The sequence below is a fragment of the Sphaeramia orbicularis genome, chromosome 20, assembly GCF_902148855.1.
Source record: "Sphaeramia orbicularis chromosome 20, fSphaOr1.1, whole genome shotgun sequence".
In the NCBI taxonomy this organism is placed as follows: Eukaryota; Metazoa; Chordata; class Actinopteri; order Kurtiformes; family Apogonidae; genus Sphaeramia; species Sphaeramia orbicularis.
The window spans coordinates 18,320,501-18,335,925 of NC_043976.1; the positions used below are offsets into that span (position 1 = coordinate 18,320,501).

The 15,425-nt window shown below is 36.8% G+C and overlaps 2 protein-coding genes across 2 annotated transcripts in view; both read right to left on the bottom strand.

Annotated features, from left to right (window-relative positions):
- Positions 1 to 15,425, bottom strand: part of LOC115410978 (myosin-IIIa-like) — a 205,774-nt gene that overhangs the window by 51,303 nt on the left and 139,046 nt on the right.
- The window catches only part of LOC115410979 (myosin-IIIa-like), a 73,917-nt gene that overhangs the window by 28,615 nt on the left and 29,877 nt on the right, over positions 1 to 15,425 (bottom strand). Inside the window, 8 exon segments of the mRNA XM_030122844.1 lie at positions 900 to 1,004; positions 1,441 to 1,557; positions 4,439 to 4,535; positions 5,776 to 5,820; positions 6,205 to 6,360; positions 6,516 to 6,580; positions 9,433 to 9,594; positions 15,210 to 15,286. Of these exon segments, the coding sequence (XP_029978704.1) occupies positions 900 to 1,004; positions 1,441 to 1,557; positions 4,439 to 4,535; positions 5,776 to 5,820; positions 6,205 to 6,360; positions 6,516 to 6,580; positions 9,433 to 9,594; positions 15,210 to 15,286 (824 nt within the window).

Genomic DNA, 15,425 nt, shown 5'->3' on the forward strand with positions numbered 1-15,425 from the left:
TGCATTTATTTGGATTAGGAAATTTAGTTTTGAACCTTGAGGAAGACTTTTTGTTTGTTGTTTTAGTCGAGCCCTCCCCTAACCCTCTTTTAGGTTGTTTAAAAATAATATTGTGAACTTTAGTTTTGACTGACTTGTGTGCTTGGGGCTGGGAGGGGACACAGAGGCATATTATGTATGTCCTGGTAAACCCCTAGGAAGGGGACGTAACAGTAATTAAGATATTTAAAGGGGTCCTATTTTGTTAAACCCACTTTTATTAGTCTTTGGTACATTTATTGTGTATTTGGACCCTAATAGTTTAAAAATTTGGATTTGAACCCTCCAGTTCTGCAAAGCTATCTTTACATTATTCCGGCAAAAATTGAGTGGATTTCTACAACCTGTTTTAATTCCTTCTTAATTTGTACATTTACATGTGTATTTAAAGGGCCAGTGCTCAAAACGACCTTTCTGGTGTCATTACTCAGAAATAGGGTTGAAGATGGAACTGTGGAGTGGAATTAATGAAGAATTCAGACTCAAGTATAGCATTTACAGTTTATGTAGACCACAGGGAAATGTTTTAAAATGCATAATTCCATTAAAAAAGCTAAACATCACTCCTTTAAGGTATAAACAAGTTCTTTAACAGATGCAATGAGTAGATTCTCATTTCTTACATTGATAGTTTGATAGAGAGCATAAAGATTAGACTGTGTTTCAAAGGGAAAAGGTCATGTGGTAAACTTAATATAGCCAATTTCCCCAAATAAAGCCTAAACTACTTATGTGCTTGAAAAACTAAAGTGAAAGACAAATTTAGAAATAAAAACGAACTTCAACTAACTGTAAAGCAGTAACGTCACCATGAAAAGTCTTAAAAATTGTTGTTGTGAATACTGTGAAGAGCACATTACCTGGTCTGCATTGTATGACACCATAGACTGGTAGGAAATGTCAGCCACTGCAAAGATGTGTGGTGGGTTCGCTGTACGCTTAGCTCCGATGTACATCTTAGTGTACTGTCAAGACAGAAATGTAGGAAAGATTATTTAGATCACGCACGTATGCAATTTGTTATATTACTATAGAGAAAATTAAACAGTACTACATTGTATACCCTTATCCAAAATCTGTATCTGCATGTAAATACACATTATTCTTCTCTGAGCTGAGAAATGAATAAATGAATGAAGCTGTGGTAAGAAAAACATTGTGACGGTGGAAAATACAGTCAGTGAGCAGTTGAAGCAGCGTAAACAGGGTCAATGTGTGTGAATGTGAGGTGAGACTAAATGGGACGCAGCAGACTGAAGAACTGCAGAAGCAATAATGAGTTACACTGGGCTACATTCACTGCATTATTGGCCAAATGAAGAAGAAGAACGTGTTTGGAAAAAAAAAATATATATATACAGTGGCAAAGATAAACACACGAAGAGGCCTTAACGCACAGACCTCAGCAGTGTAGATCTCCATCTTATGGAAAGGATTGACTGCGATGAGGATGTCTCCCACGTACGTATAAATCTGATCCCTTCCATAACGACTCTGGAGCTGCTCTATGACTGTGTTCTGAAAAAAACAAAAAAACAAAAAAACAAGACATGATTGCTGCTTGATTAAATATGCATGCTTCTTAATCCTTGCAAATTAATATCTAAATAAATCACAGCTATAACATGATAGAACTGCAAGAAAACATGATTATTACACCCATACAGTACTTATATCCTGCCTTAAGTCAGGGCCTGTGACGCCTGTTAGGTCAATATATTATCTGCATGTCATGTGGTGATTAATATCATTGCTTTGTTGGGACAGGTACATCAACAACAGCATGGAGGCGCAGTCACAGCCACACCATGGTGAAGGATGGGTCTAAATATCCGCTGGCGACTGAGACTACTTCTATCATTCAATGCACATCAATGCAGCGTTCATATTTGATAAATGACTCAAAATATTATTTGTGCAAAAGACGCTGAAGTGCATTTCTCACTGTGTTTGTTCAAGTGGACGACGTGGGTGATCAGTGGGAAAAAAATGATACTGAATGTTCTCGTTAGCGCTGGGCGTCATTTACCATGTGACAGACCTACAGGACCATGTCAGGAGAAAAAACATCATCAAAACAGTGGGAAAAGGTTAAGCTACCACTGCCACAATAATACTAGCAAATTAGTAGGGGTGTAAAAAATATCGGTTCTGCAATATATCGCAATATTTCATTTCACAATACTGTATCGATATTAATAAGTACCGTATCGATTTTTAGGTATTTATTCAAATGCAGATATTGTGGAGGTTCATTTTAGTTTTTTTGTTTTTTTTTTGTTATAATTTATTCATTATTATTCAACACTGTTTTATTGAATAATGTTAGTCCCTTTGTTGGGATTGCACAAAATAATGTTCTGATGTTAGTTCTGAACTAATAGAATATGAACATTTGAACAGGATCTGAAACTGTAATGTCAGTAAAACATAATTTAAATTTTAACAGGAAAATTTTGTGACATAGCATTAGATCCTGTTGTGATCAAATAAAAATGTGTTTAATATTTGTTCATATTTCTGGTGTAATTCAAATCTTCAAGGAAATCATTTTTAAAAAAGAAACAAACAAAAAAATTGCCGTTTTAAACAGTATCGTGATATATCGTATCGTGATCCTAGTATTGTAATTTGTATCATATCGCCAGATTCTTGCCAATACACACCCCTACAAATTAGACTATTGGTATTATTATTATATATTTTGTATTGTTGTTATTATCATTATCATCTTATAATAATTATTATTTTTTCCCCTCACTCCCCCCTCTCTTTTCTGACTTTCATTCACACTTCCCTATCGCCCCTAATCAATATTGTTTAGTTGCTCTTTACATTTATTATCATTTTCACTGCAAAATGATGTTGTCGTTGTTGTTGTTTGTCATTACTCTGTTGTTGTTTGTTTATTTGTTTGATTTTCCTTTTGTTTATGTGTTGTTGTTGTTGTTGTTTTTCTGTCCACAATGTAAACTCTCACTAATAAAACAAAAAAAATATATATTGATGAATAAGCATGACTCAGGAGCTTAGTTGCTAGAAATTCTGTTTTGGTGCCCCCTCTACTACAGACAATGCTTTGTAGCCTCCTGTGTTTGATTCCCAGTCAGACCAGTGTCTTTCTGTGTTGGGTTTGGTTGTTTTCTCCATGCTGTGGGGGTTTCCTCCAGGTCCTCCTCCATCAAACACATATGTAGGTTCATTCTCCTGTCACTGCCCTTGACCATAGTGCTGAAGAAGATCTGGGGTTGGTCCCTGAATGCCTTCACCGCCAGCTCACTGCTCCTAATATCCTAATGCTAATACTAATGCTAGGTACTGTGTGGATGAGTAAAATGCCGAGACTGATTTTCCCTTTGAGGAATATAAGGTGAGTTAAATTTTTAACCTTTAACCTTTATAATGTATGCACTATTTTTATAGACTCATTCACAGATACAGATACAGCTATTATTGTGTTTATTCATAATTTTGTCTATTTTTATTTTATTCTGCTGTTGTTCTATTCTTGTTTTACTTTTTGTAAAATTTTATATTATATTTTCTAACTTTACTTTTTAGTTTTTGTAGTTTTATATTCACTTTATTCTTATTTTATGACATACTGCTTTTTTATTCATATTTTTGCACTGACTGGAGTAGCACTCCTATTGTCATTGCACACACAGTGACGATAAAGGTTTTTCTATTCTATTCTATTCTATTCTATTCTATTCTATTCTATAAAAAGTGACCAGCTCCAAGCACAACACATACAGTATTCCAACAAACCTCACACAACATAAGCACACAAATCTATATCATCTATAGTAAGTTTTGAACAAACTGAAAATTACACATTAGAATATTTACATTAGTTCAAAGCAGTCACAGAAGATAAAAATATAAACTTAAATAGCACAGTTTTCATCCAGCCATTCAATTGTATGCTTCAGCATCTGGCTTTTTTTTATCACTCAAAGAAAAAACATAAACCTATTACAAATGCAGTTGTGGTTAATTTAATATCATTAATTAGAAAAAAAAAAAAAAAAAAGAAAGATAATGATGTCAGTTTGTGCTCAGAAGTCATGAAATTTGACCTCAAATTTGGTGTGTTAATGGTTCAGCCCCCAGAGCTCCACAAAAGTAATGAATGATAATTTATCAATCCATTCATTTTCTGGTGAAGATGAATGTATGTCAGTGAATATCTGGAAAATGGCCCTTCCATTAACTAACTAGGGTTTTTAAGAAACATTTTAAACTAAATGTAATACATAATGTGCAATTTAAGAGGCTTTAGAAATGTGTGCTCTTTGTGGTTCATTACAAAACAAAATGTCATGTGGAGTTGTAAGTAATGATTAAATGTGCAGCTGCTTCCACCTCCTTTCCTCAGAATGAGTGCTTTGCTCACCTCGTCTAAAACCTCGAGTGTGGCGAGGTCATCCACCTCATTGGCGTCACTCTGCGTCTTCATGTGGCTTCCTTTTTTAGTGTGTATGCGTTCATGCCTAGAATTGACAGAATTATGAACCAAGTCTCTTCAAAGCAATGACCCGTTAGTAATTATATTATGTAAATTACAACATACTGTAAGTCATTGAAATTCAAAGTCATTACAACATGAGTGCACACTGTGGTACTGGCCAGCGCTGGTACAAGTATTTGTTAAAGGAAAATGGTTCATCTGAAACACCAAAGATTGTACATATAATGCTTCAAGTTAATAAAGATCAAAATGTAAATGCAATGAGGAAAAAAATTCTTTTGAATTCTGCCTCATGCAGCAAAAAAAAAAAAAAAAAAAAAAAAATTACTGCAACTCAGTAACAGCAGTCTGGCTTAAAGTACATCCTGTTCTGAACAAACTTTTGTGCCTTTCAATGTCACTTGCACACTTATCACCTACTGCACATGTCATTTAGTCACTTCAACACATTTTTTCAAAAATATTTTTATCTTCTCTTTATTTTTCTATTGTATTTTATGTTTATTGTCTTGTACTGCTGTACATTTGAATTTCAATAAATATATCTTATCTTATCTTATCTTATCTTATCTTACTGGTCAAACCACACTCCCATTTTCAACAGTTTGTGATAACTTAGCAAACTTTACATTGTAAATACAGGAAGAATTGCCACCTAACCTATTATTTTCACCATATTTTCTGTAATATATTAATATTTTAGTGCCAGTTTCACTTTCTGCACTGCGTTTGAGTCTTTCCTCTTTAATTACTTTACCACCCTATTAAAGTTAAATGTAGCAGCCATTTAGCTCTTCACTGAAACTTGAAACTTCCAAATCCTTCGGTGAAGAACCGTGGTTTAAAGAAAATTTTGCACATAACAATAAAGACCAGTAAGTTTGTGAAAGACAGTGTGAGAGTATTAGTGGATTTTGTATTTTAATAAAAGCCAGAAAAATTATTAAGTAATTATTTATCTTGTTAACATTCATGAGACTTGAATCTCATCAACTGCCACAGCTGGAGGGTCATGACCTGACTATTAAATCACAACATATTACATGAACAAATGATCAGAAAACAATGACAGCGTAAGATGACAAAACACAGAAAACAGTGTTAAACAGTGGCAGTGTATAAACAGGCTAAAATTAGTCCATGTAGTTGATAGCAATTACATGTTCAACCACAACTACAACAAGCGTTTACTGTGCTAAAAAAAAAAAGCCAATTATCATCTATTCCTACAGCAGCAGAAAGTTCATGAAGCCATTTGTTACCTGTCATTACTGTCTGTCTGGCTTCTGTCTGTCTTTCCATGATGGCTTAAATGACAGAAACAGGATTAACATTTCATGACCGGAAATGCACTTTCTGGGCCAACATTCTGACTCATGTGACATGGGTTGCGCCGCCGGTACTTTTGAGCGGAGCCAGTGCAGGATTGAGCCGTTGTTTATATGAGGCTGACGGGGCCTTGTAAAGCATCCAGCTAGCAGGGTAATTTGGATTATACTGTCTGCAGAAGTTAAGCTGGAGCATTGCACATTAAACACACTGACAGGACGGGTTGAGGACTTTTAGGGGTTTTGCGGGGTTTATAGCAAAGTCTATCAAGCGCTTTATGTTGATTTATGGTGAGTACTGTGGATGGATGACTTCTAATGTGTCACAAACATAGAGCCTAAAACGCTATCCACGTGCAATACCTTGTTTTTTCAATGAGTCCTATTTGTTGATTGAGGTCAATGAGTTCAATCAGTTGTTTCTGTAGGATTTTTTCTTTGCAGACGATCTGTTTTATGAAGACATGCTGCAGCAGGTCAAGCACATTCGGCCTCAGCTCGAAATCCTTTATCAGACATCTGTGAAGAGGGAAACAATAAAGAGGAGGAGGAGGAGAGGGAGGAATGTGATAAAATATGAGGATTTATATTCAAAGTGGATCTGCTCCTGTAGCGCCGATGTAAATATTTGTTACTCACGGAGGCGAAACAAGCACAATAGCAACCGCACTCACTTGCAGATGAAGTCATTAAAGTCGTCTGACCACAGCTCCGGCTGGTGGAGAGTAGGTGGGGGTTTCTGTTAAGGAAGGAATGGAAAAGATTAATGGAAAGATAAAATGAGATGGGATTTACGCAGGCGGGGCAGAGAACAAAAGGCAGCGGCACAGAGTGGAACGATGGAATGAAATGTGAACACTGGAACTATTCGTCATCTGAGACATCCAGAGGTGTTTCAGGGCCGACAATAAAAAAATAACCCTTCTACCTGTGCACCTGGGGGGTATTGATATAGATGATTTGCCAGTAACATTTCAAATACATAACCTGATTTTACAAGTTCAACGCTTCCCCTGTAAAGCTGTTTTGATGTCAGATAGGCAGCACACGATCAGGTCAAACAGAACACGGCCCCACAGCTGCACGACAGTACCGCTAATTTGCTGTAATTCCTTGTTCTGCTTTAAGTACCTTTTTACAAAAGGTTCCTGGCAACTGCTGAAGAAGTCAAATGCTTGCACGCTAATGCACCTTCACATTGGCCCTGACAGCGATAGATTGGGGTAATGAGAGAACATACATCTCCTGTTTATCACACAACACCCAATATAGACAGCGGATTCATCAGACATTTATTTGGACTCTGTTCTGCTAATGTTTTGACCATTAAAGTGTTTGTCTTATCCGGAACACAAACAAGACTGTACGGCAAAAATGATTCTAATGTGAGCCCATTAAGTTATAGGTGTTTATATGCATTCAACAAAAAAAGGGGAAAAAAGCGGGTATTTATGTATCTGCAAAGACAGTAACAATCACGATACTGTTAACAAGGCAATATTTTTTTGTTTGTTTGTTACCCCGCTAACCGAAGTGGTAGTGGTATTGTTGGTTGGTTTTTTTCTTTGTTTATTTGTTAATACTGTGGCAGGAAAACTATTGGTTGAATTCATACCAAATGTGGTTTATAGATTACCAGTGACCCAGAATAGGTCTCATTACATTTTGGGAAAAGTAGGCCAAAGTTCAAAATTTTTTTTAGGAATTTTTCCAATTTTTTTTTTCCCCCCATTTACTTATGATGGGCCAAATTACAAATATCTGTTGCAGCAAAACTATTGGTTGAATTCATACCAAACTGAGTTTATAGATTGCCAGTAACCCAGAATAGATGTGATTACATTTTGGAAAAAGTTAAAATTTTGTACGAATTTTTAAATAGTTTTTTTCTCTCCCATTTACTTATAATGGGCAAAATTTCCAATGTCTATAAAAAGCATCAATTTTGTTTCAATTTACTTCCAAATTTGCACATATATAGAGGCAATTAATATGGTGACATCAGCATAGGCATAGACATGATGACATTAGCTGGATCGATGCCAAAATAAGCTACAATATGTGCGAGGGGCGGGGTTTGTTGATTATTTCCTGGAAAAATTTAATTGCACCAGAAATATGCACAAATACTGCAGAACAGGATCTAACGCTATATCACCAAACTTTCCTCTTTAAAAACTTAAAACTTAAATTGTCTTTCACAGACATTACAGTTTAATATCCTGCTCAAATGTACACATTCTCTTAGTTGTGAAAAGAATGCGTAGTGTACAGTCCCTGAATCCAATATCATAACAGAAGAAGTGCCCTATCTTTCAGTGGTAACAAGCCCTTTAACAAATTCTAGATCCAAATCTGGACTCTCTTCAAGGAGGATTGAAATATTGTTAAGATAAAAATTTCGAGTTGAAACGTGCTGTAGATTTTGGGTTATAGGTGCTGAAGGATGGACAAATATACACATGGAACTCATAATTATGACTAAAACATACTTGAAGCGTGCTCATCATTAGTCTGGCTTTAAGTACACTTAAATATGTTAATCTTCATACTTCACCAAGGCTCTTGTAATCATGGGCGAGATAAGTGAAATGTAGCATGGGAGAAATCAAAATAACAGACTGGAAAAATGGCATCAAATGGAGACAGTAACTGTGATCAGTTTGTGGTGTTTTTGGGCGACACAAGTTGGTGAACAAATTTTAGGAGTAACTTTCACACCATTTAATGTATTGTGACATTGCAGGTGCAGCAATGATTTTTTTGTGGTACTGTTTAAAGCAGCATTAATTAAGTAAGACAGGGTGTGGCTGAGTGGATGCCTTTGGCGAAGCTTTTCTGCACACTGCTTCAATGAACCCACTAGTGAGAACGGAGGTGAGGAGTGTGAACAGAAAGCCTGCAGCTCTGACTACAGCAGTCACATAGATTGTGACAAAGCTGTGTGATGGCTGCCGTGGTGCAAGACCCCCCGAGCAAACGCACACGACAGGCAGCTCAGAAACAAGACTGGAACGTGTGGATGTGTGCGAGGTGCACGCTCTGCTCCGGCTCGGTGTGGCACTGATGGACAAAGTGCTGTGCTGTTAAGAAGGCAGACACAGTAAGTGCTTATGCAGCTCTCACATTGGAGATAAACAATTACTTTTCACCTTCAGCCCACAATACACACAGATGAGGGGAAGGGTGGCTGTGCTTTCAGCCTCCAGCATACAATGAATGGAATCAGTGCCAGGAGGGGAGGGGTTTATGGATTAGCCCCTGCAGGCAGAAAAAAGCCATCTGAAATGAAAAGACTGTACTTTGTCTGGTGACAGTCTATAGAGAAGCAAATTACTACGTCAGGGAGCAGAAGATGGCTTTTCTGGAATACAGTACAAGCACTGTGTATTACCCTGTCTGTACATTTCAGTCTGCCAAAGGAGCAGGGATTTGATGACAACATGCTCACCACTGTCTGGTGGTCTGCATCAGTGCAGTGAATAAACGCCTGCCGCAAAAGGAATGAAGTGAAAAACACATCTTGGGGGAATGGTTTATATACCTACTGAACAGGAGATGGAGTAAAGAAAAAAGAGAATAATGGTGGACTGGACCGGGGGCTCACCTGGGTATTTTGAACAGAGCTCTCATTGGGTGGAGGTCGGACAGAGGCGGGTCTCCATCTCCTAGTTCTATGGCGGTGATGCCCAGGGACCAGACGTCACAACGAGCATCATAGGTTGAGTCCAGTTGCTGCTCACAGGCTATTACCTGTATCATAAACATTCAAAATATGAAAATAAATGGACCAGTATTGGATAAATACTAATGTACGGTTCTTTCTTTTGACACCATCTGCAAAACATTTTTGTTGCATTTCTTTGTTAGAAAATGTAATTGTGTATTCTGAATAAAATACCTTTTACAATTTCTCCAAAACTGTACTATCTCTGGACCACAAGAGACCACTGCAAAATAATCACTTTCTCTGATTCTACCATTTATAGGTATGTGTTTAAATAAAATGAACATTTTTGTTTTATTCTCTAAACTACGACAACATTTCTCCCAAATTCCAAATGAAAATATTGTTATTTAGAGCATGTATTTGCAGAACACGACATATGGTCAAAATAAAAAAAGACGAAGTGTTTTCAGACCTCAAATAATGCAAAGAAAACCAGTTCATATTCATTTCTAAACAACACAATACTAATGTTATAACTTAGGAAAAGTTCAGACATCAGTATTTGGTGGAATAACCCTCAGTGACAGCTTTCACATGTTTCTCTCCACCGTTCTGTTGGATGACTTTATGCAGCTCCTGGCAGAGAAATTCAAGAAGCTCAGACATGTTCCATGGCTTGTGACCATCCATGTTCCTTCAGAAGTTTTCAAAGTGGGTTCAGGTCTGCAGATTGGGCTGGCCATGACAGGGTCTTCATCTGGTGGTCTGTCATCCACAGCTTTATTGACCTAGCTGAGGCCAGGAGCATTGTCCTGATAGAAAAACCAGTCCTCAGAGTTTGGGAACATTGTCAGAGCAGAAGTCCAGTAGTTTTCAATAGCTATTTTTACCATACCATACCATACCATACCATACCACACCATACCATACCAACCAATAACACTTTACCAAAACCACACCAAATACCATAATAAATTATTTATAAAAAGAACTTTACAGCTGGCCAAAGTGCCGTACATGAATGATAAAACACGGAGATAAGTAAGTAAGTAAAAACAGTGATAACACAGGGTGCAAAGCAGGCTAAGAACAACAAAATACAACCATCATAAAAACAAAGACAAATTAAAATCTGATAAAAACAGCATAGGAAATATATATTAAAAAAAAAAAAAAAGACAGAAAGAAACTCATTGATTAAAAGCCAACGAGAAAGATTTTGGATTCTAGTTACTTTTGCGGTACTAATAGCACTGTTTTTGCCTATTGTAAGAAGATAGTGATGACCACAGTAGCGGTTTTTATACTTCTTAAATAAGACGTGGATCAGGTGTTTATTCAGTAGACTATAGTGTGCTTGTGTTGGAATTCAACAGACACAGGAATGGAATGGCTGTCATACATGCAGACATGTTGATTTTAGAGGAAATTGCAGTGGTCTCTTATTTTTTTCAAAAGCTGTCTGTTACATGATATTCTCTTCCTAGAACAAATTACCAAGTGCTCAAGGTCACTTTTCAAGGTCTTTGGTACAAATAAAATCCACCTGAAAACCAATTGTTAGGAAGATGTTTTACTTTCCCAGAAAAAAAAACAGCTTCAGATGTAGAACAGGTTCATTTCATTATTTTGCTATTTATTGAAACCTAATACGGGTGCACAGTTTGTACAAATCTCAGACTGAAAAAAAGTGTTTGCAGCTGGATTGGTGCTATGGATAGATGTTTACTTTGTTTTTGATAACTTCTTCAAATAGTGCAGGTTAAACAGGATGATGAGGTTTTAAATGTTCAGTATGTATGATTTATGAGCTGCCATGAAGTTTGAATAGAAGTCTGCAAAGTACTTGAGCTTGTCTCTAGAGCAGAAGAGACACATTGTAGAACTCAAACACAAGGATTTTTATGAAAAAGCCTTATTCTGTACATTTTCATGGTTGTTTTCTCACCTCCTAAACATCCTGGTTACTACCAGATATCTGCACACCTGTCTGTCTTTGTCCTCATTCTGGTTTTGGGAACTTTTCCATCTGGTGGTGTACCTGAACATTATAACCAGTCACTAAACTCATCATGACCACCATCTCCCAGCAGTCCCAGGTGTATATCCTCATATGCCTCCTCCTTGTCCTACATGATGGCAGTGACAGTGACAGACTGACACCTCTCACAGTCGAGGACATGTCTGGCTGTTGCTCTCATCTCCCTTTCTGGCAGTGACATGAATATGAGTAGGCCAAATCCACAATGGGATATTAGCATTTAATAGTGCTAAGCCTGCTATAAACCAACACGGCCCTATTTTCTACACCTACAGTAAAATAATTTAAAGTTACAGAAATGTAATAAGAAATATTATTTTGTATTGTAAATATCACAGAGTCTGCACAAACAGGATGTAGTAATCAGGATACTAGTACCTGGCACTTTATAATAAAGAGAAATTTAGACATATTTACTGACCATGTAGTAAATTCAAAGGTTATTGGATCAAAACTGTGAAAACTGAGGAAAAAGTGACTTTTTTTTTTTTTTTTGCAAAATATATCATTAACCTGTTAAACCCTGACCATATTTTCAGGGAAAATGCCTAAAAAGACATACCCAAAGTAAATGAAGAATTACTTCACAATAATAAGGTTCATATGGATGTTCTTGGTGTCTATGGACATTTAGAGACCTCACACAATCTATTCCATTGTCTAAAATATTGTATCTATTACTATGCCTGAGTAAACTGTAACAAACTAAAAGAGAAATTAGAATTTTCTATCCTCGCCTGTTTTTTTTCGGCTAGATTGACGATGATATGCATAAATTAATTGTTCGTGTCAGAGATTTTTTAATAGCGTATATTTCACCCCACAAAGATTAAAAATCATGTTTGAACATTAAAGTTTGCACTAAAATACATTTTGATGTACTTTTATTAACATTAGGGTCTAAACTTTGAGCAAAAGTTGAAAAAAACATCCATTGTCCTGATTTATTATATTTTATAGTAGATGAATATTAATATAATTTTTTAGGCCCGCGGGCAGGCCGATAGGGCAAACATAAAAGGGACTTTGATCTGTCATGTGTCTTACATTTTTTATTCTGTGAGGTGTTTTAAGCTAAGTTTTATTTTTTTTTAGTTTTCAGCCCTTTGTCATTTACAGTTGGGTGCTTCTATGAAACTGGGTTTATTTTGGTACCTGGCACTTTACCAGCTTTTTAGACCCAATAATAAAAGAGAAACATAGAAATATTTCCCCCTAGGATGTACCTAATGATGACCTAAATGCAAAAAACCATTATATTCTTGCTCTGGGCCATCCCAAAATTAATGATTTTTTTAATAAAATATTGGGGCCAAAAATAGGACCAAAATTGGGACATGAAAAACTACGTAGGTGTCAGTGCATTTGATCTGGAAAACATGGCTTGAAATGGTTTTAAATACAGCTATAAATAAAGACAATGTGTTAAATTTGATGATCCTAGTGGTTTCTCTAATCCAGACGTGTGGGTTTGTCATGAATCAGCAGTCTCATTCCAGGTTTTGTGTGTAACGCACCATGTCCATCCACGTTACATGCGGAACCTGCCCATTTAAACACAAATAAATCGTGAGTGATTTTGCAACAGCGGTCATTTTTGTGAAAACCCTGCCTTGCGAAATTAGTTCAATTTCCAAAATGTACCTGTGAGAGAATAAAGAGATATTCCAAAAAATAGTAGCGTATAATTTTCGTGTCCTTTTGATCATCTTACATGCAGATTTTTGAATTAAATATTATGTAAGATAATATAAAATGTGTTTTATCTGAAAAGTAGTTTCTCTTTATTTCAGTAAGTATTTATTTTTAAAACAGACCCAAAGTGCTTCCAAACTTGCTTCATAACATTAGTTTACATCTGGTTTGAATTTCTAGTCCCTCTGTCCTGTTTTTAGGGACCAGTTTCATAGAAGCACCCATTAGCATGTGCATGTGTGTAGCTGTGACATTACTGTTTCTGTGCACATGACACAAACCACTGTACAGTTAATTTGTGTAAATCTGATCAGGACAGAATCACATATCCGACACTTATCGACCGATGACTGATTCCAGCCACCAGCCGATCGACCAGTGCATCCCAGGCCAATTTAGTCCAAAGATTTTGGAGTTGTACACTAGTCTTGATGGAACCTTGTAGCTGTTTTCTTAACGTTAGTGGGCTTTGTAATGTGTCTGCACTACACTAAACCTAAAGATGTAACAGAAAAAAGGTAATTTAATCAGGTGTCCAATATCAAAAGAACAGTTTTCAGATTGTGCAGCTGCAGTTTCATCGCCGTCTGTTGTGGCAACATAGTGCGCGCACATACACACACACACACACACACCACACACACACAAACACACACAGTCTCCACAGTCTATCATCAATATCCTCAGGGCAACACGGTACCCAATCTACAATATGAATCATCTCTGAGTGGGAGGGATGTGTGCACAACACTACACACACAACACCCACACAGACGTACAGATGCACTGAATTTTCATCAGATGTCTTGAGTCAATAGAATTTGTATTCCCACTTCACAAAAGGCATGTACTTATGCACGCAAACATGACAAGCAGAAAAAAGTACGCACCACACAAAGACATGTGTTGTTTTGGGAAAATAAAACCATAGCTCTGTTAATTTATACCAGAAGAAAAGAACGCAGATGCATCAGTATTTTACACAAATAATTGAAGAAAATTTTAAAATCAGTGTTTCATTATTCACAAAGATTTTACTTTGATATTAAAACTGTTTATGCATTTTATAAAGTATAGATTAAAAAGAACTTACCCAAAAACTCAAAGTGATTTAGGCAAAAAATCTTGAAGAAGTTTAAAAAACAAAAAACAAAACTGCATCTATATGAATTCAATGATCCTGGATTGTGTTGATTTAAATAACGGGGCTGCAGAGCTTTATCCGCTGCCTGTGCACATCCATAAACTCTTCAACGAAATGCTTTTTGGCTTTGGGGAGTATACCTTCAACAAGCTGTTTCTTCAGAGCTTGGTTGATGAACATCTTATTCAAATCAGATTAAAATCCTCAAGTCCTGGCAGAACACGTCACACAGCTTGTATTCTAATGCGGAATTTGCACAGGATGCAAACCTCATGTAAAAATATCTGTTTCGATTTGGCCACCAAATATGTAAGCTTGGTTTACAGAGGCCAACACAGGGCAGCATTTGCTCCAGCAGATAATAGTGCAGTTAACAAAATGCATCTGGTGTAAATCTATCCATCTTATCATTGCAGAGGTTGATAACGTCCATCTAATGTAATGTTAATTAGTGGTGAGGTTAAGACTGCAGGGAGGTTAACGGATGCTGCTCCTCATTTAGGATTTCCTTAGGTGTTGTGGGTTACCGTCAATGAAATATAAATGAAAGCATCTACTTCAAATGCCACATTCTTTTACTGTTGCTACAAAGAGTTTCAGTGCAACCCTTCTGTACAGTGGGTACATTGAGCACTGAGCCATGATTAGACTGGAAGTGAATGATGGAGACTGTCCTTTCATTTTTTCCCATGAACATTGTATCTGACAGTGTTATCTCTTTGATGGTTATTAACTGTGGCCCACTGGGATCTGCTCCAGGCTAATGTAGTGGAAAGAGGAAAGGCTGGACCAGGGTTTATAGTGCCGTTTTACTGTACCTCTGGAGCCATCCAGAAGGGAGTTCCCACAGAGGTGTTCCTCCGCAGACGAGTATTTGTCAGCTGTGCCGAAACACCTGCAGAGAAGACAACACACACTTGAGACATTAGCCTCAGCCTTGGGAAGAGGAGTCATCTGCGCTGTTTCAGTCGCTCCCATGACATTTCAAATAAAATCCACCTAAAATCAACTGTTCGGAAAATGTTGTACTTTCC